Source organism: Bufo gargarizans, chromosome 4 (genome assembly GCF_014858855.1).
Source record: "Bufo gargarizans isolate SCDJY-AF-19 chromosome 4, ASM1485885v1, whole genome shotgun sequence".
Taxonomy (NCBI): Eukaryota; Metazoa; Chordata; class Amphibia; order Anura; family Bufonidae; genus Bufo; species Bufo gargarizans.
Window position 1 is genome coordinate 195827732 of NC_058083.1, and position 20391 is coordinate 195848122.

Sequence of the window (20391 nt, forward strand, 5' to 3'; positions counted from 1 at the left end):
AAAAAAAAAATATATATATTCAAAGCATCTCAGTTTATTCAATATTGAGTATGAGTGCAAAGCTGGAGAGCTTGCGGGCCATGGCAGCACATTAAGTGCACACAATCTGCTCACAGTAGCATAAGCAACATGCGGCCTGGTGTTGCCCTATTGAAAAAACGCTCCAGGAACACTGAAGAAATGGCTGTACATTTGGTTCCACAAACAAATCATGGCAATGCTGAGCTGTTTGTGTATGTGAAATAAAGACTACAGGGGTCCCATCCCAAGATTATGAAGGCCTATTCATAGTGTTACCCACATGGTCTCCAGACCAATCTCTATCACTGCATCCAAGACAGAAGAAAGACTAATTAGTTAAGAAAATAGACCTCCATTACAGGCTCCAGTGCCATCTTTCTGTGCACCACAATATACTTTGAGAGCGGAGGTATGAGGTCAACGGCATACCTGGAGCTGGATGTCCGGCTCGTAGCCCTATGTTGTGCAAATGCCTTCTAATGTTTGAGCAAGTACTGTGTGCCACCCGAGGCTTGAGATGTGATGTCCAATTTCACTTGTAGTACAGAATACATAACTATGTGCCATTCTTCTCATCAGATGGTCCATCTGTGCAGAGGTTTGCCTTGGTGTACTTCTTGCTGTCATTAGAGTTCTTCCTTATTCTCCCAACCACTGGTACAAGCAATGTTGAACAGTGTTGACATCTCGGCCTACTGAACTGCCAGAGTGAAAAACCAAGGTCTCCCAGTTCAAGGATTTTGTCCCTCTCAGTCTGACACAAGAAGTGATAACTGGCATGTTGAGGAAGGGGGCTTCACACAATCATCCCACACACCTTCATCAGGTTTTTAAGGTTTATTGTTGCTAAAAACAACGAAAAACCCCAAAACTAACCTTTCAATGTGGATTTTATACCTCTCCCACATGCCAGAGATTGGAGCTAGGTTCTTGAAAATTTGATCATCTGCAGATCTTAGCGACACCTGCAGCTTCCTCCATTTGTATAACCTTACAGCTTGTCTTCTTGGTGTTGTAATTTCGGTATTAAGGAGTCCATCTAATACATTGAATACTGCAGTGATGGTGAGGAAAAATACCCATTAAATTGTATCCTGTGGACATAACTAACTTGTCAACTAAGGCTACTTTCACACTCGCGTTTGGCGTGGATCCATCATGGATCTGCACCGATAATAGAACCGCATGCATCCGTTCAGAACGGATCAGTTTGTATTATCTTTAACCCTTTCATGACCAAGGGTCATTGATGCCCCAGTGTCCAGGTCAAAATTTTCAAATCTGACATGCGTCACTTTATGTGGTAATAGCTTTGGAACACTTACTTATCCACGCCATTCTGAGATTGTTTTCTCGTGACACATTGTACTTCATGATAGTCATATATTTGAGTCAATATATTTCACCTTTATTTATGAAAAAATCCCAAATTTACCAAAAATTAGGAAAAATTCACAATTTTCCAAATTTCAATTTCTCTGCGTCTAAAACAGAAAGTGATACCTAATAAAATATTTATTACTTAACATTCCCCATATGTCTACTTTATGTTGGCATCATTTTGGAAATGTCATTTTATTTTTTTAGGGCGTTAGAAGACTTAGAAGTTTAGAAGCAATTCTTAAAATGTTTAAGAAAATTTCCAAAACCCACTTTTTAAGGACCAGTTCAGGTCTGAAGTCACTTTGTGGGGCTTACATAGTGGAAACCCCCATAAATGACCCCATTGTAGAAACTACACCCCTCAAGTTACTCAAAACTGATTTTACTAACTTTGTTAACCCTTTAGGCGTTCCACAAGAATTAAGGGAAAATGGAGATGAAATTTAAAAATTTCACTTTTTTGGCAGATTTTCCATTTTATATATTTTTTTTCTTTAACACATTGAGGGTTAACAGCCAAACAAAACTCAATATTTATTACCCTGATTCCGCGGTTTACAGAAACACCCCACATGTGGTCGTAAACTGCTGTACGGGCACACGGCAGGGCGAAGAAGGAAAGGAATGCCATACGGTTTTTGGAAGGCAGATTGTGCTGGATTGGTTTTCTGAACGCCATATGTTTTTTATTTTTCTGCCGATCGTCTTGTGCAGGGGCTCGTTTTTTGCAGAAAGTGTTGAGGTTTTTATTGGTACCATTTTTGGGTACATAGGATTTTTTGATCATTCATTATTACACTTTATAGGGCAAGGTGACCCAAAAATTTGCTGTTTTGGAACAGTTTTCATTTATTTATTTTTACAGAGTTCATCTGAGGAGTTAGGTCATGTGATAGTTTTATAGAGAAGATCGTTACGGACGTGGCAATACCCAATATGTATACTTTTTCTTATTTATTTAAGTTTTACACAATAATAGTATTTCTGAAACCAAAAAAATGATGTTTTAGTGTCTCTAGTCTGAGAGCCATAGCTTTTTTATTTTTTGGGCGATTGTCTTAAATAGGGTATCATTTTTTGCGGGACGTAGTGACGGTTTGATTGGTACTATTTTGGGGGTCATAAGTCTTTTTGATCGCTTGCTGTTGCACTTTTTGTGATGTAAGGTGACAAAAATAGCTTTTTTGGCACTGTTTTTTTAATTTTATTTTTATGGTGTTTATCGGACGGGGTCCATCACGTGATATATTTATAGAGACGGTCGTTACGGACGCGGTGACACCTAATATGTGTATTTTATTTTATTTTTTCATTTTTTTATAGGAAAAGGCAGTCTTTTTTATTTACATTTTTATTTATTTATTGATTTATTTTTACTTTTATTATTTTCACTTTTTTTTTTATCAGTTCCCTCTTGGATCTTGAAGATCCAGTGGGGCTGATAGTTGTACTATACTTTGCAATGCTCTTGCATTGCAAAGTATAATACTTCCAGACTGCCTGTAGGTGGCAGCACTGGACGCCTTTGCCATGGCAACCGGACGCTTTTGCAAAGCGTCCGGTTGCCATGGCAACCATCGGGCGCTGCGATCACAGCGCTGCAGCCCCGATGGTGGAGAGAGGGAGCCCCCTCCCTCTGTTAACCCGATGGATGCCGCAACCGCAGCATCTATCGGGTTACAGGAGAGTGTCAGCATAGAGCTGACACTCTGCTGATGGCGGCGGCTCAGGAATGGAGCCGCCGCCATCACACACACAGAATGGGGAATCGGGGGGTAGGGACAATATTGAGGGAGGCTGGGGCAGGAGGGGCGGCCAGAAAATTAATGCAGGGGGCGGGGAGGGGGCGGACCGCATGCCAATCAGGGCAGGAGGAAGGACATGAGCGCCGGCTGGGAACAGATCAGCGAGGCACAGATCGGGGTAGGGGGGGACCACAGAGGGGCACCAAAGGCTTGGAGGATCGGGGGGCATGAGGAACACTATCGGCTTTCAGGCTCTGATCTGCAGAGCGCAGATCAGAGCCTGAAACCGGCATTTTTTCACTGCCGCGATCCGATTGGTTAGTCTGCACAGACTAACCAATCGGATCGATTGCCGGCAAGGGGCCACTCCGATTGGTCCCTTGCCGGCATTACTGCACTGTATGCTGTCCGTGACAGCATACAGGGCAGGGGCAGAAGCTTTAATCCAAGCGTTTTGCAGCGCTTGGATTAAAGAGCTGCCAGAACGTATATATACGTGGTAGCTGCACGGGGTATGTGCAGCTATCACGTATATATACAGATTGCGGTCGTGAAAGGGTTAACATTGCCAAAACGGGGGACAGATCCGTTTTCTATTGTGCCATATTGTGTCAGTGAAAACGGATACGTCCCCATTGACTTACATTGTGTGTCAGGACGGATTCGTCTGCCTGCAAGCAGCGTTTTGGTGTCCGCCTCCAGAGCGGAACGAAGGCGGAACGAAGGTAAACTGATGCATTCTGAACGGATCCTTATCCATTCAGAATGCATTAGGGCAAAACTGATCCGTTTTGGACCGCTTGTGAGAGCCCTGAATGGATCTCACAAACTGAAACAAACTGAAACGCCAGTGTGAAAGTAGCCTAAAAGGGGTCAGGGGAGTCAATTTTTTTTTTGATGGACAGTGCACAGTCAAGCAAATTGTAGCCAAATACAATGCTACTGCTCCAGCTACGAGGTCCATACACACAACTCGTCATTCTTAAAGGGGTTGTCCAGGTTCAGAGCTGAACCTGGACAGCCCTCCATTTTCACCCCAGCAGCCCCCCTGACATGAGCATCGGAGCAGTTCATGCTCCGATGCTCTCCTTTGCCCTGCGCTAAATCGCGCAGGGCAAAGGCATTTTTCAGAGTTCCGGTGACGTACCGGGCTCTCCATGGGGCTGACAGGAACCCCGGTGACGTCACCGGCACTGATGGGCGGGATTTGGCTCTGCCCTAGCCAGTAAAACGGCTAGGGCAGAGCTAAAGCCCGCCCCTCAGAGCCGGTGACGTCATCGAACACACTGCTGGGCGGAAGTTACCGCCCGGCAGTGTTTTATTGAAAACACAAGAGCCTGTGCCCCAATCTAGCGCAGGGCACTGGAGCGCATCGGAGCATGAGATGCTCAGATGCTAGGCTCAGGGGGGCTGCCGGGGTGAAAATAAGGGTATGTCCGGGTTCAGCTCTGAACCCGGACAACCCCTTTAAGCATAACGAGAAAGAGAAACAAAAGGGCTAGGCTCCAGCAGGCAAAAGAGCAAAAATAGGATAAACGAGAGATGGAAAAACATTGCGAGGGCAGATGAACCCAGATGTCTGCTTGATTATGCTGTAGGTCAAAATTTGTCAAAAGCAGCAGGAACCCATTAACCTTTCCGCTCAGGTGTCAACAGTATATGCCAGTGGAGGTGGAGTAAAGCTGTAGGGAATGTGTTGTTGGCATACCCTAGATCATCTGATCTTCTCACCTAAGCATTGTGGCCATGTTTACCCTATAGCAGTAGGACACTTTCAGTGAGACAATTCACCATGCCATAGTTTAGACACAGTTCAGTGTGAGAAACACACTGTGGGTGGCAGTGTGACTTTCCATTCGGACCTCTGCTCCTTTGAGACCTGGAATCTATTGAATTATACTGACATAATGCTGTCAGGGTAATTCAGTAGATTTGTGGGTCTAGCAGGGACCTACAGCAAGATAAATCCTTATAATTCCATGCAATATCTGTGGAATCTAAAATCACACTGCCACATGCAGCGCGTTTCTCACATTTATCTCGCTCATCTGTGTCTGGTCTAAGGATCATATAATCATGTATTGATTCCAGGAACCTGTTCCGTTTTTTGCGGAACAGATCTGGACCAGTTCTGTACCCATTCATTTTCAATGGGTGCTGAAAAAAAAAAAAAAAAAAGTCCGATTTTTTTTTTCAGGACCCATTGAAAATGAATGGGTACAGAACTGGTCCAGATCTGTTCCGCAAAAAACGGAACAGACCAGGAATGAAAAAACGGACGTGTGAATGGACCCTAAGTTTTTCCTATTTTCTTGGTTTTCACAGGCCCCAAACCTCAATCCTACAGAGCATCCTACCTCTGGGCCAGGTAGAAGGGGCACTCCAAAACATGACAGTACTGCAGTCAAACTGTGAGAAGCTATAAAGTCCACCTAGAACAATATTCCGGCAGATTGATTTCAACACCTATTGAAAGCTATATCACAACAAACTGCTGTGGTTCTGAAGGTCAAGGTAGGTCCAACGCGCAACTAGATGTGTGTCTTGAATAAAGTGGCCGTTGAGTGTATAAACCAAAAGCATCTATATCTTTTAGGGATTAAAAGGTCCACATATCCTTTTAATGTTTTCATGTCAAGATGAAGATTAACATACCGGTACTAAAAAACAGTGTGAAAAGATTCACCTATGCCTCATAAATTAGAGTCTGTGGTTATGTCATTCCAGAACACAGGATGGAAGACGCTGCAGAAAAAGGGGACTTGTGCAGACGTGCTGGATGAGGCTCTGATAAACTCCTCAATGAGGCAGCAAAGCTGTCACTGACCAAGACTAAATTCAAGCGGGTGAATGTATTGAACCATGCAGCGCTTTGATGTGTTAAAGTAGGAGTATTTTGCAACCAATCTTGGTTTTATAATGGCTCACTACCACATTTAGAATGATGCAGCTCAGACACTAATAATGCAAGCATAAAACCACCTTATATGAAAACTAGAAAGATACGGTTCAGTATGCCATAACAAAATGCTAAATGTTAACTCAGACGAGGGGGGGGGGGGGGGGGGGGGACATACAAAATACTTTCTTTGCAAGTCTGCTTTACAGGGTAACTATCAAGAAATAAGATTTACATTTTTCAAGAATTCTCAGATTAAATTTCAAACTACAATTCAAGGTTTCTCCAACTTATTTGAAAACCTTCCGAAATCCACTAATTGTAATTGAATAAACATACTATACTCGCCAACAACTCCTCAAAGGCCAAAGGGGTTTGCACAGAAGTAAAATTTCTGTTGAAAGTTGAATTATGTGACTTGCTACAGCCGAATGTTCGTTCGGCTATCATACAGCTATCTCGCATGTGTGCAAGAAGCAAGCAGGCGAGAAAAAGGGCGCAAGAGGCAGGCAGGCGAGCAAAAGGGAGTGAAAGAAGGAGTGATAGAAAGTGGGAGACTCAAAATGTCTAGCAGTCAAACAAAATTTGGAAAAAAAAAGTTAATTTTCACCTGGTCCAGTCTTAAAGCACCATCTTCAAATCGTCGTCTACGTAAATTTTGTGCAATAAGATGCAGGCTGAGAACGGCTTGTTGAATCTCTTGTACTGTACGATCAGGGGACACAGGGGGCAGTTCCTCCACACCAGGCAGTTTGTCTGGATTCTCAATCATGCTTTGTGCATGGTCATAGCTCAGCTTCACACAGGAGCAGATAACACTTCGGCCAAACCACTCATCAAGGATCTAAAGTGCAACCAAACAGAAAATTCTATTAAAGTTGAGTCATTAGGAAATTTGATTAGACCACGACACCCATCGCTCCTATGGCAGATTATTTTTATTTTCTTATTTTTGACAGAATTTTTCTTCTATCTAGAATCCGGAAAACCATAGATAGCAACGATTAGATTGATGTATTACCTGTTCAAACATATTGTAAAGCGGCAGTCAGTTTTAAGTCTGGCTTTGTATCCTGCACCAAATTTATGAACTGGTGCACCTTAATATATGTGGCGTGAGTGCAATGTGGTTTACACCTTTAGGTGTAAAAATAGGTTGACTAGCATGAGATGTGATATTTTGAAAAGTCACACAAAGCAAATGTGCCATAATCTGCAGTTTTTGGCGCTCCCTAAAAAACACTTTTTAGGTTAGCGGCTAGCCTATCACATCCCCTGATCTAACACCAGGGCTGTGGAGTCGGAGTCTGAGTCAATTTTGGGTACCTGGAGTCGGAGTCGGCAAAAAATGAACCGACTCAGACTCCTACTAAATTTAAATTGGAATAAAAAAATAAAAAAGCAAGTTTAAATGTCCGAATTCATAAACAGTTATAATTAATGACTTCTCTACTGTAAGAATAAAGGCCAATGCATGCAGTGCCTCACGTAACCGCAAAACAAACTCGTTCAGTGATGTGAAGAAGCATGCTTTTCATATGCTTCACTATATGGCACGCAATGCACAATTAGGAGTGGCAATACATTCACTTTCCATTGTGTTGTGTTCTGATGTTACAGGGAACACAATGCCCATGGTTTACCTAGCCTCTCACTGATAAGGGATTAAGTAAATATGTGTTTTGCAGGACTAGAGACACTTGTATAAGTGAAGGGAATGGAGGGTCAATAGTTCAAGACTGAAGCTGTAAACCATGGATGTCAAACTCATGGCCCTCCAGATGTTGCAAAACTACAACTCCCATCATTCCCTGATAGCTGTAGTATGCCCAGGCATGATGGGCGTTGTAGTTTTGCAACAGCTGGAGGGCCACGAGTTTGACATCCCTGCTGTAAACCATTGGAAAAACTGCTGTCATTCAGCTAAGGCTATAAAACGTGTAAACTCAGAATGTTATCTTAAACTTTAAACATGACTATGGGATTCTTCTAGGGAAATCATGTTTTAAAATAAATGTCCCTTCTTGGATCCTCCCACTGCCCTGTCTTCAGCAGAAGATCAGCACACAAAGGAGAAGGCAGCAGCTTCTGCCCAACTACCTCTCTGTGCTAGAAGAGCTTAGAAGAACTTCTTTCTTTCCTTCAAGGAATGTATAAAATACATTCGCATATTAAATACAGAGGAGTCTGAGTCGGAAGTACAAAAAACTGAGGAGTCGGAGTATTTATCTACCGACTCCACAGCCCTGTCTAACACTTCTCCATTTACCACCCCCTCCTTCAGAATTATTCCTCTGAACCTTATCTATTCAGCATCCACCACACACCATGCACTCAGAAGCGCTACAGACACCGTATGGCGAATGGCTCATGCAGCTTTATATCTACTCCCCTATTGTGTCAAGATGGCTGAACATTTATACCAAACAAGCACTTGTTACTTTTTGTCTCACCCCCATCTCCTCAGATTGGAAGCCCTTGCAAGCAGGGTCCGTTTTCCACTTGTATTAAATGTTGACTTGTGTGATGTATTATTTAGGACTCTGTACTTGAACCCCCTGATTGTAAAGCACTGCGGAATATGTTGGCGCTATATAAAGATTATTATAATGCTGATCTAATCTGGAGTTTTCATCTAGAAAATGGAAATCTTGCAGAATTGAATTAGAGAACAAAATGTCGCAAAAAATGGCAAAGAGTCGCAAAACCACCACCTGCAACTTTTTAAAACTAGAAAACAGGCGTACCATAGTTCATAAATGAGCCCCTTTGTCCTGAGCTGCGATAGTTCTCTTGTTGACCAACAGGTTATCCTATACAGTGAGTGTACACAAGCTGATAGAGCCACCAACATATACCAAAAGAAAACCCAAAAGAAGCCAACGGCAAAAAGTGTTGAACAAGCAATCAGCACTGTAGTCTGTTGCAAGTATTTTTTTTAAAGTGGCCTATAATATGTTCTTTTCCCTTTTGTGGGTTTTGCATACAATTTTGCACATGCATATGTACTTTACTAGGTCAGTCTATATACTGCTTTGCTACATTTGACCTCAGTGCGTAAATGCCTGTACAGTGTTTATCATATCAGCAAAAAGGTAAAAACACTAAATGAAAGGGAGATAACAATTTGCCATTGTTGGATATTTGCAGACTTTGGCTTGTTGACAAAACACTAGTAACAGAAATGGGCAAGGAATATACATTGAGGGTCATTAACTATAGCTCTATGCCAATTATCTGGAGTAGGAAAGGTGCAATCTACTGCAGATTACACCCAAAATCTACTCCAGCTACTGACTCAAGTAGATTTCACTTCTGTGAACGGACAGCAGAAGATGCAACACATTTTTTAAGAGGCTTGCATCTACTAATAAATGCTCAGATCTTTCTCCAGCATTTTTTTTTTCTTTTTTTTGTTAGTTTTTTTTTTACCAAGATTGGGTTGTGAAAATGCTGGCCTTAGTAAATTACCCCCAGTGTGTATAAGAATTTTACCTGGGTGGGCACTACTCAAACCAAATGCTGTATGGGGTTGTGGGTGTGTGAGTCTGCAGTTATTTTTATTATAGATGCCCTGATAGGCTTTTGCATACTCTGTGAATTGGTTTTGTTTTTTTGTTACATATTGGTTGAAGCCAAGAATCTCTATGAACCACATTCTAATAGTTTCAAGCTGAAATCACACAGCATTTTGTAGCAAAATTCATGGCGTTTTTGTTGCAATTTTTAATGTCTTTACATCCTCAAAGACACTGGTCACTGTGTTACTTTGACAAATTATTAAAAAGCCTACATACACAGAATATTCATTTGTTAGCTCTATACCAACTATTGGTTGGCTCACGTTGAGAAATATTTTTATACCAGAATTGCAGAGCGAGCATGTTCAAAAAAGCGTAGAAACTCCTTATGCATCAAGTTGTGCCACTTTTTTTAGACAGATTTTTGGAGCAGATACTGTAAACTCTAAAATGTGGGTCAGCAATCCCTGGTATTTTTCCCCCATGTGTGAAAGAGCCCTGACAGAGGTTTTCTAGAGGAAACATGGCGACTCTCCAACACACTATGGAACAGCACGTGGAGTCAGGGCATCATGTACCCTGGGGCTTCTACCATGTAATCTCTTACAGCCGGAAGGTTGCCCCGTCCACTTCTAAGGTGGAGACCTTGCCTTCCATATGTGTGGTTCTCTTAACGTCATAACTCCCATGGACCAGTGGAGAGGGGCATGTGCACATTCACAGTGATCCCACCCAAACATTCACAGTGATCCAGTCTTACACTTCACATTATTTATAACCAAAATGTAAGAACTCTTACCTTTCCCTGAGGAGTGATTTTCCATATGACAGAAAATGTCAGTCTGTCTGCCATTGGGTTTAAGCTGCAAAGCTCTTCACAAAGTAATCTGGGCAACATAGGAATGACCTGCAATACGGTAAAAAACAGAGTGAATGGAGTGATAGGAGAACGCAGCGCAGTTGGTAATTTTGGTTAAATTAAAAAGAAGCGAAACTAGAAAAAAGGCTTTGGGGAACAAATCATGCACCGCTGAAAAAACTGCCAACAACCAAAGAACACAAACTAACTGCAAAACTCAAGGTATGTGTTGCGTCCACACTTTAGCAACGTGCATGTGTACAGAATACTACTCGGTGTGTGCGAGTGCTCTCTCGGAAAGAACATAACACTTGAGATTTCCGACAGTCTCTTGTGGATGCTGCAATACTTCCCTACTTCGTGCCGGATGATCGTATTGCTGGGAGGGGGATTTATCCTTCCAGTCACCCAAAGTACCATTGGTTCATACATCAGAGTCTACTCTTGTCTTTAAATTGCTTTTTTCTCCAAAGTGTGAGAATGGGGCACAGGCAGTTTTTGCAGATTCTTTGGGGCTTTCTGCACAGCCATCCTTATAGGGTGAACATAGACCTGGATATATGAAAATTTGTCATTGGCGAAAACCAACAACAAATCCATTGTGCAGTAGAAATTAGTGATTGAGCTTACATCAAACTTTTATCCTTTCAAAAGATTCTGAGATGTTGAAATTGTGACTTAGGGCAGTCGTGACTATTCTCACAATTACAGCATTAGGTCATGCAGCACATGCTCTGACAGAGGACGTGCACTTCTAAGAACACGTAGGAAGTGAGATGAGACAATACTTAATAAAAAAGGCTCCTGGGTGTGCTGAGGATTACAGGACAAACTGAAACCAGATAATGTATCTTTCACAGGTAGTGAATTACCTTATCAAGTGTACTCCATGCTAAGGAACACAACCTCATAGTTTGAGCAATCAGGATATACAGTTCACAGAAAAAGCAATTCTACAAATCGGCACAAATGATCAATGAGCTAACCGCATATATGTATTGGAGTCATAAGATGACTAAAATTAAAGAGGTTGTCCAAGTGTTTAATACCGAGGTCATCAGTAACTGATGGGAAGGGGTCGTATTCAGAGCATCCCCGCCGATCTAGGCCAGAAACATCACGGTCACCAGTCACATGGCCTCAACACAGCTCAGTCCCATTCAAGTGGATGGGTCTCAGCTGCGATATCAAGCACAGCTTCCATACAATGTACGGCGCTGTGCTTGGTAAGCTACAAGGAGGACACGGTGCTCAACAGAGCACTGCAGCCTCTTCAAACAGACAAAGTGAGGCAAATATACAAACTAAAGCAGTTTAGCAATTGTATTTTTCCAGTATTTTACTAAGGACTGATGGCTATGGCAGCTGGTGATAAAAATAAAAAAATGCTCTTTTATTAAATGGGCTGTCTCACAAAAAACAAACATTCAAGGGGCGGAGCCTGGCTGTGAAGCTGAATGGCAGCAGCTTCCTGAGCTCCTCTCACACACCGGTGCATAAACCCCTTAAGAAGCTATAATACTGCACACCTAATGGGGAAACTTGGCAAGGATCATAGCAGGGATCACCTGGAATCGACTCCTGCTCGCTCCAAACAGCCGGACATGGAGAAATATCTTAAAAAGCAGGCGAAGCAGCACACTAGTGATACTCCTAAGATGGCGCCGCGAGCGCCTCAGCCCTCAGACGCAGAGGAGCCGTCTGAAGCGGGCAGTGCATCGGAGGCCTCGGAGTGCCGACTCCCACGGCGGCGCTCACATCTTTCTAAAGAAGTGCTCAAAGAGCTTCTGGACGCCGCTTTAGCCCCTCTGAAAAGGGATTTAGGAGACATAAAAGAAGATCTCCGCGGCCTCGGCCACAGAGTAATGGCGCTCGAAAATGCCCAGGACGCCATCTTTCACCATGAAGGCAAGACCTGTCAAGCCCTACAGTGGCATCAAGATTTAATTAATGAGGCCCACCTCCGTATAGAAGACCAAGAAAATCGGAGCCGGCGCAAGAACCTACGAATTAGAGGCCTGCCTGAGTCCATTGCAGCAGAGGCCCTCCGCAAGGTGGCGGCTGAAATCTTCACGCAGCTGCTAGGCCCAGACAGAGCAGCGACCATAGTGGTGGAGCGCATCCACCGAGCACTGCGCCCAAGGCCTAAACCCACGGAGCCGCCGCGCGACGTGATCTGCGGCCTTCTCAGCTTTATTGACACGGCCGACATCTTGAGACGCAGCAGAGAGGCCGAAAATCTGAGGTATGAAGATGCCCCCCTTATGTTCTTCCAGGACCTGGCGCCTACAACGCTGGGAAAGCGGCGCATCCTCCGGCCGTTACTGGACGCTTTGAGAGCATCAGCCACTCAGTTTAAGTGGCTGTACCCCTTCGGCCTGGCCATAATGAAAAATGGCAAACAGCTCACTGTACGCAAGCCGGCCGACCTGCAATCTATCTGGGGCCCGCTGGGACTGGCTCCCATAGAGATCCCGTCCTGGATGCCCGCGGATCAGGGCGACCCTTTGCCCACTCCGCCGAAAATGGATACCTGGACGGAAGTGTCCCCTGGGAAAGCTGGAAGGGCCAAGAGAGATCGGCGGATTACCTGAGGTTGCTGTTTCACCATTTTCTGCTGTCTCTTTAAGGACTCTCTCCCTTGTCCTGCACAGTAGTTGAGTTTGTGCCTTACATTGCAGGGCTGTGCCCCTGCTTCTCCAAGCTCAATCTGAATAGCAGAAGGAGATACCTATGTTCTGAGTTTATTTTTTCTCACCCCTTGCAGTTTTTAGGGTTCTTATTCACTACAGAGGACGCTGACGCTGTAAAAGTGATCTTTAGCACTTGCAAATCACCTTGGGGTTGTCCTGGAATAGATCCTACCACCCGCATAGTTACCTCACCCCAATTGGTCAAGACTTGGGGCACTCCGGTTCTTTACCATATGATGGCCGACCCCCCTCTGAAAGCCTTTCAGTGGCTCTCAGCTGTCCTATGGGAGCCCCCCCCTGATGGATCCCGGCTTGTCGCCGTGATGCGAAAGGATCCACTACGTGTCAGGTGTTCCATGGGACTTTTCCAATGCGCACTAAAATATTTGTGGCGTATGTTTTTCTTTTATATTGCTGTCCAAATGTCTTCCCACCTTCTATGTCTGGTTTTTCTTTCCCTTTTGTCCTCCTTCCTTGCTCAGTCAGGATTTGTTTTATGTATTGAGAATACATGCCTTCAAGGGTTAATGCTCTGCTCTTCCTTTTCTGATAGATCGCCATGACTTCCCTTGTTGTATCATCACTGAATGTCCGGGGTCTGAACGAGCCATGTAAGAGATCTCAGGTATTGTCACTCTTGCAAAAAGATAAATCCCGTGGCTCGTTCAGACCCTTAGACAATTGGGCTCCTTTACGGAGGGATTGCTTCTGCTTGGCGGGGATTTTAACGTAGCCTTAGAACCTTCTTTGGATTCCTCATCAGGCAGGTCATCTGTTACCCACAGGCTTTTGAGACGCCTTAAGGTTTCTTTGAAAAGATTGGGGGTATTAGATATGTGGCGTACATTGAACCCTTCTGGAAGGGACTATTCATTTTATTCTCATGCAAAGGATTCTTACCACAGGATTGACTATCTTTTCCTTTCAGGTGCCCACGCCCCTTTGGTTTCTAGTGCTAAAATAGGGAGCATTGTACTTTCAGACCACGCCCCAGTCTTCCTGACCCTCTCGCTGACCGGCCTCCCAAAGAGGGATTGGACATGGCGACTGAATGAGACCCTAATCCAGGACCCTGACAATATATCCAAACTATCAGCCTCACTGTCTGAATTTTGTAAGATTAACACATCTGGTTCATCCCCCCCACCTATCCCCATTATTTGGGAGACACATAAGGCCGTGATCAGAGGTGAATTGATCGCCCTGGGCTCTTATGTAAAGAAAAAGCGTTCTCAAGCTCAGAACCTGTTACTATCCCGTATCACGGCTCTTGAGCTTACCCACAAACAGTCCCAAGCTTCCCGGGTAGCAGAAGAATTATATAGAGCCAGGAACGACCTAAAAAACCTTTTGAACGCTACTTCGGCCAAATTACTGTTTCGGTCTAAGTTCAAGTCCTATGCTCATGGTGATCAGGGAAATAAGCTGATGACGGCACTCTGTAAACAACAAATTCCTTTATCCCGGCTATTAGGGACGCAGCGGGTAATGAGCACAAGACCACACCTGAGATAGCAAAGGCGTTTTGCGCCTTTTATTCTAATCTGTATAATTTACCTTCTCTGAACAATGCTACCCCAGAGTCCATAACTAATGCGACGGATCAATTCCTTAAAACACTCAATCTCCCCTCCATAAGCTCCTCACAGGCCTCCCAGCTTACTTCTCCAATTACTGATGAAGAGATATTAAAAGTTCTATCCTCCATCCCTTCTGGAAAGAGCCCCGGCCCTGATGGCCTGAATATTTCGTACTACAAAACTTTTAAAGATATTCTGCTCCCGCATTTCAAGTCCCTTTGCAATTATTTATTGAATGGAGGTTCCTTGCCTCCACAATCCCTGATGGCCCATGTAACTATCCTACATAAAGAGAATAAAGACCCTCTTGAGTGTGGCAGCTACCGGCCCATTTCTTTATTGAATGTAGATGTCAAGTGGTGGGCAAAGATTTTGGCCCAGCGCCTTCAGCTACTGCTTCCTGACATAATATATGGTGAGCAGGTTGGCTTTGTCCCTGGCAGACGGGGCAATGAGAATACCATACGTCTACTGCACTTAATGTCCTGGGCACGAACTAAGGGGCTACCTGTGGCGTTACTAAGCACTGACGCAGAAAAAGCATTTGACAGGGTGAGTTGGCCTTTCATGTCCAGGACATTATCACGGTTTGGTATACCAGAGCAATTTATCTCTGCTATTTTCTCATTATATCTAGCCCCCTCTGCCAGAGTCAAAGTCAATGGGACCTTATCCCCAACATTTGACATTTCTAACGGTACGCGTCAAGGGTGCCCACTTTCCCCAACCCTCTTTATTTTAGTGATGGAGACCCTGCTCAGTAAAATCCGTCAATCACCTGAGATTGAGGGTGTCACCATTGGCTCTCATGAACATATAACAGCAGCTTTTGCGGATGATCTACTGGTGATAACCTCAAACCCTAAGGTTTCCTTCCCTAAACTGCTTACTATTTTTGAAGATTTTGGCTTTATATCCAATTTTAAGATTAATTATTCCAAGTCTATGGCTCTTAATGTATCCTGCCCTGGAAATATAGTGCAGCACTTGAAAGACACCACTCCTTTTAAGTGAGCTTCAAAAGAAATTCCTTTTTTAGGTATTAATGTAACTGCAGACCCTAAGGAATTATTCCCCTCTAACTATCTTTCTTTACTACAATCTGTTAAAACACAGCTCCATTCACTGAAAATGCCTTTCATCTCCTGGATAGGGAGGAAGAATTATTTAAAAACTTATATACTCCCTAGGTTCTTGTACCTCCTACAGACTCTACCGATTTGGGTCCCACAGTCCTATTTTACGGAAGTCCGCCGGATATTGTCCCTCTTTCTTTGGAGGGGCCGGTCCCCGAGAGTGGCCTACAACATTTTAATAAGGGAAAAGAGGTTTGGGGGATTTGGGATGCCTAATGTCCACATGTATTATAAAGCCAACCTTATGTGCAGAGGCATGAGCCTTCTCTCAGGGCGTCCTGAGAACATATGTTCACAGCTGGAGCGAACGTTACTCACTGATAATGAGAATCTGATTCTGTGGGGTATCCGCCCATGTTCTCCCACTGCTTCTAAATTACCTTTACTATGGAGAGGGATACTATTCATCTGGTCTACGCTATATAGCTCCAAGACGCTCAATTTCCCGAGTCCTGAGCTCCCATTACATCTGCTACAACGATATGTTCATCCCGACATGCATAGTGTCACAGGGGTTTGGGCCCTGCTTAAGAACCACACGTTGCAAGATGTGTTATCACTAGAGGGGAAGCTGGACTGGAAAGAGATCCTTGATTTGCCTAGAGTTAAATCAATAGCTTTCCTACATCTCCACAGTTTTAAGAGAGACATAAAAGTCCTGCAAATGCAAACATCCCATCTTGCCTCCCCCACCTGGTTAGAACAGAAGCTGAGGTCGGCCCGACCCTCTAGCAGACCCTTTTCCACAATGTATAAGGAGCTATTATCCTCTACCTGCTCTGAACCTCATTTCCTGTACTCCTGGGAGAAAGAGTTATCCCTCAAACTGTCAGAACCGGAAAGAGCTTTTATTCTGGCCCAATCTCATGGCTTTAGCCGTTGCATTAAAATTCAGGAGAACTCTTACAAGTTGTTGACCAGATGGTACAAAACTCCCGAGTTTCTCCATAAACTCAACCCAGAAATCCCTGAGGTCTGCTGGAGGTGTGGGGCGGGCATCGGTTCTCTCTCGCATATTTGGTGGGACTGCACGAATATACGTCCCTTCTGGAACCATGTGGAGAACTTGGTTAACAAAATATGCACCACATCTATAGCTCTGGATCAGAAACTGATCTTACTGTGGTGTCCTAATACCTCATTTACCCCAGCCAAATTGGATTTGCCTACCATATTAATAACAGCCGCCAGGCTTTTGGTCCCTTTGTTGTGGAGACAAACTTTACCTCCTACTATTCCACGTTGGTTGGAAAAAGTAGACCAGCTCTATAGGTTTGAGGAGTTGGCCCACTGGGAGTCCCACACCCGGACGAAATTTCTTAGGATATGGCTTCCTTGGAAGAAATTCAGGTTTCCTGACAGTTAGAGCTGAGTTTCCCCCCCCCCCCCCCCCCCGGCCTCCTCCTCTTTCCTTTGTCTCTGTACCCCCCTTTTTTGCTTTAATGTCATATTAGTACTATACTGTATTTAATTCGGGCACGACCACGTGCTTAGATAGAGTTAACATTGTCGCCTGTTTAACGATAATACAGACTATTGCACATGAGTATTGTTTTGTGCTTTACTGTTGCTTATCATAATGCTCCTTTTATGGTGGAAAATGTCAAAAATGCTATAACTCAACTTGCCTGTATCTTTTTTATGACATAACCAATAAAAAGAGATTTGGTTAAAAAACAAACATTCAAAATCTTTCAAGCAAGCACCCAGATCTGTATAAAGTAATTGCATGTAATGAAAAAGGTTGTATTGCCATGGAATTAACAACATGTATATGTAAGGGGACACCTGGTATTTGTTTTTTTCTTATATCTCTGTCCAACTCTGGTGGAAGTTGAACTGAGCATGTGTGACCACTTCAGTCTTATTTACTATTAGAAGCTGTGACAGTAACAAGGAAAGAACTGCATGGAGAGGGCACACTCTTCATCCACAAAAAAATGTAATAAAAAGTCATCAAAAAGTTGTACACACCCCAAAATGAAAAGTACAGATCGTCCTGCAAAAATGAAACAGATTTTTATTTCCTCAAGGTTTTTATTACTTTATCAGTATCAAAACAAAAAAAAACTACACATATAAAAAGGTGTAGCCGAATTCGTACTGACAGGGGCGTAGCTATAGGGGGTGCAGAGGTAGCAGTCGCTACCGGGTCCAGGAGCCTGAGGGGCCTAAAGACCCTTGTGCCACATAAGAAGACCCTGGTATTATAGAAGATGTATGCAAGTTACACCTCTGGCTGGACAGAAGGGGTTAGGTTAAAGGGACACTGACAGGGCCAATAAGCATATTGAGGTATATATATGGCACTACAGGTCTTATAATGGGTATTACAATCATATAAGTATCCCCCCTGTCCACATTATACATACAGTAAACTTTAAGTTTTATAACCTGCTCCAACGGTCTTCAATCTGCCCAAGGGGCGGCGTTTCACCTCTCTTGCGCCCAGCCAGCCTCCCCAACTGCCGCTTTGAAGCGCCGCCCAGCTCATGAATATTCAGTTTGCTGGGCGGCTTCTGCGGTCCCCGCTCTGAAGCGCTTCGCTTAACAGTGCCCGGCGGTAGTGCCGGATCTTGTAAAGTCCGGTACAGTAAGCGCCGCCCAGCTCATCAATATTCACTTCGCTGGGCGGCGCTTACTGTCCCCGACTTCACAAGATCCGGCGCATGCGCAGGGCACTGTTCAGCGCAGCGCTTCAGAGCGGGGACCGCAGAAGCCGCCCAGCAAACTGAATATTCATGAGCTGGGCGGCGCTTCAAAGCGGCAGTTGGGGGAGGCTGGCTGGGCGCAAGAGAGGTGAAACGCCGCCCCTTGGGCAGATTGAAGACCGTTGGAGCAGGTTATAAAACTTAAAGTTTACTGTATGTATAATGTGGACAGGGGGGATACTTATATGATTGTAATACCCATTATAAGACCTGTAGTGCCATATATATACACCTCAATATGCTTATTGGCCCTGTCAGTGTCCCTTTAAGAATTTGGTATGGAGGAGAGGGGGTGCAGTTAAAATATTTTGCCTCCTGCAGCACGAAGGTTTGAGGCCCCAAGCTGAACTCTTGCACCAGGGCCCATGAGCCTTTAGCTACGCCCCTGCCTACTGACCTAGAGAATTAAAGTAACTGGTCATTTTTTATAACATATTGAAAGTCGGAAATAAAATAAACTGTAAAACTGTAGTGGGATGGAATTGGGGGGGACTATTTCATTTGGAATTTTTTTCCTGCTTCCCACTACATCATATGCAACATTAAATAGTGGTGTTGGAAAGTACAACTTGCGCCCATTTTTATTTATATAAAAATACCAAATTTACAAAAAATGTCCAAATTACAATTTCTCTACTTTAAAAAAAGATAGTAATATCTCCAAAAATAGTTATTAAATTTACATTTCCCAAATGTCTACTTTATGACTAGATCATTTTGAACATTACATTTTTTTTTTTTTTTTGGGGGCGTTAGAAGGCTTAGAAGTTTAGAAGCAAATTTCCAAAACCCAATTTTTTAAGGACCAGTTGAGTTATGAAGTCACTTTGGGGGGCTTACATATTAGAAACCAAAACCATTTTAGAAACTTCAGCCCTTTACAAACTTTGGTAACCCTTTAGGTGTCCCACGAGAATTAAAGGAAAATTGGAATAAAATTTTACTTTTTTAGCAGATTTTAATCAATTTTTTCTGCAACACAGCAAAGGTTAACAGCCAAACAAAACCTATTACACTGAATCTGAAGTTTACAGAAACACCTCATATGTGCTCAAAAAATGATGTATGGGTGCACAGCAGGCTTCAGAGTGGAAGGAGCACCATATGGCTTTAGGAGAGAGGATTTAGCTGGAATGATAATTGGGAGCTATGTGGCATATGAAGACACTCTGAGGTAGCCCTACAGTGGAAACCCCCAAAAAGTGACCATTTTGGAAATTACACCCCTCACGGAATCTTAAGGTGTGTAGTGAGCACTTTGACCTCAAAGGTGTTTCCTAGAATTAGTAAATACTTGGCAGTGAAAATGAAAAATGTAATTTTTTTTTACAAAAAAGATTTTGTCCTGTTACTCTTCGGGAAAGTAAAAAATGTGGATGTAAAGCACACGCAAATTTTTCACTTTCCCAAAGAGTAACAGGACAAGATGCACCCCACATTTTGTTCCCCATTTCCTCACGAATACGGTAACACCCCATATATGCTCAAAATAATGTATAGGCGCACAACAAGGCTCTAGATTCAAAACAGCAAAATATGTTTTTTGCAGGCTTGAATAAACAGAAATGGATTTTAGGTGCCATGCCATGGGTTAAAAAATTCCTGAGGTCCCCAGAAACTAAAAACCCCAAGAAGGGACCACATTTTGGAAAGAGCACCCCTGTATGAACATTTTAAGTAGTGGAAAGGGTACTTTTGACCTAACGGGCATTTCACAGACTTGAATATGTAGTGGTTGGTGAAAAGTGGATCTGTAAGCTATGCGGACTAAATCAGAGATATAAGGTTGTAAAACTACAGGGTACATCATGGATGGAATTAAATTAATACTGCATGGATGAGT

The 20391-nt window shown here is 43.5% G+C and overlaps 1 protein-coding gene across 2 annotated transcripts in view; it reads right to left on the reverse strand.

The window, feature by feature from the left end:
* DIS3L2 (DIS3 like 3'-5' exoribonuclease 2) overlaps positions 1-20391 on the reverse strand; it is a 314009-nt gene that overhangs the window by 94787 nt on the left and 198831 nt on the right. For both annotated transcript variants that reach the window (XM_044290031.1, XM_044290032.1), the window contains 2 exons: positions 10369-10476; positions 6659-6892 (listed from right to left, as the gene is read on the reverse strand). In XM_044290031.1, coding sequence (XP_044145966.1) covers positions 6659-6892; positions 10369-10476 — 342 coding nt within the window. The remainder of the gene's footprint in view (positions 1-6658; positions 6893-10368; positions 10477-20391) is intronic.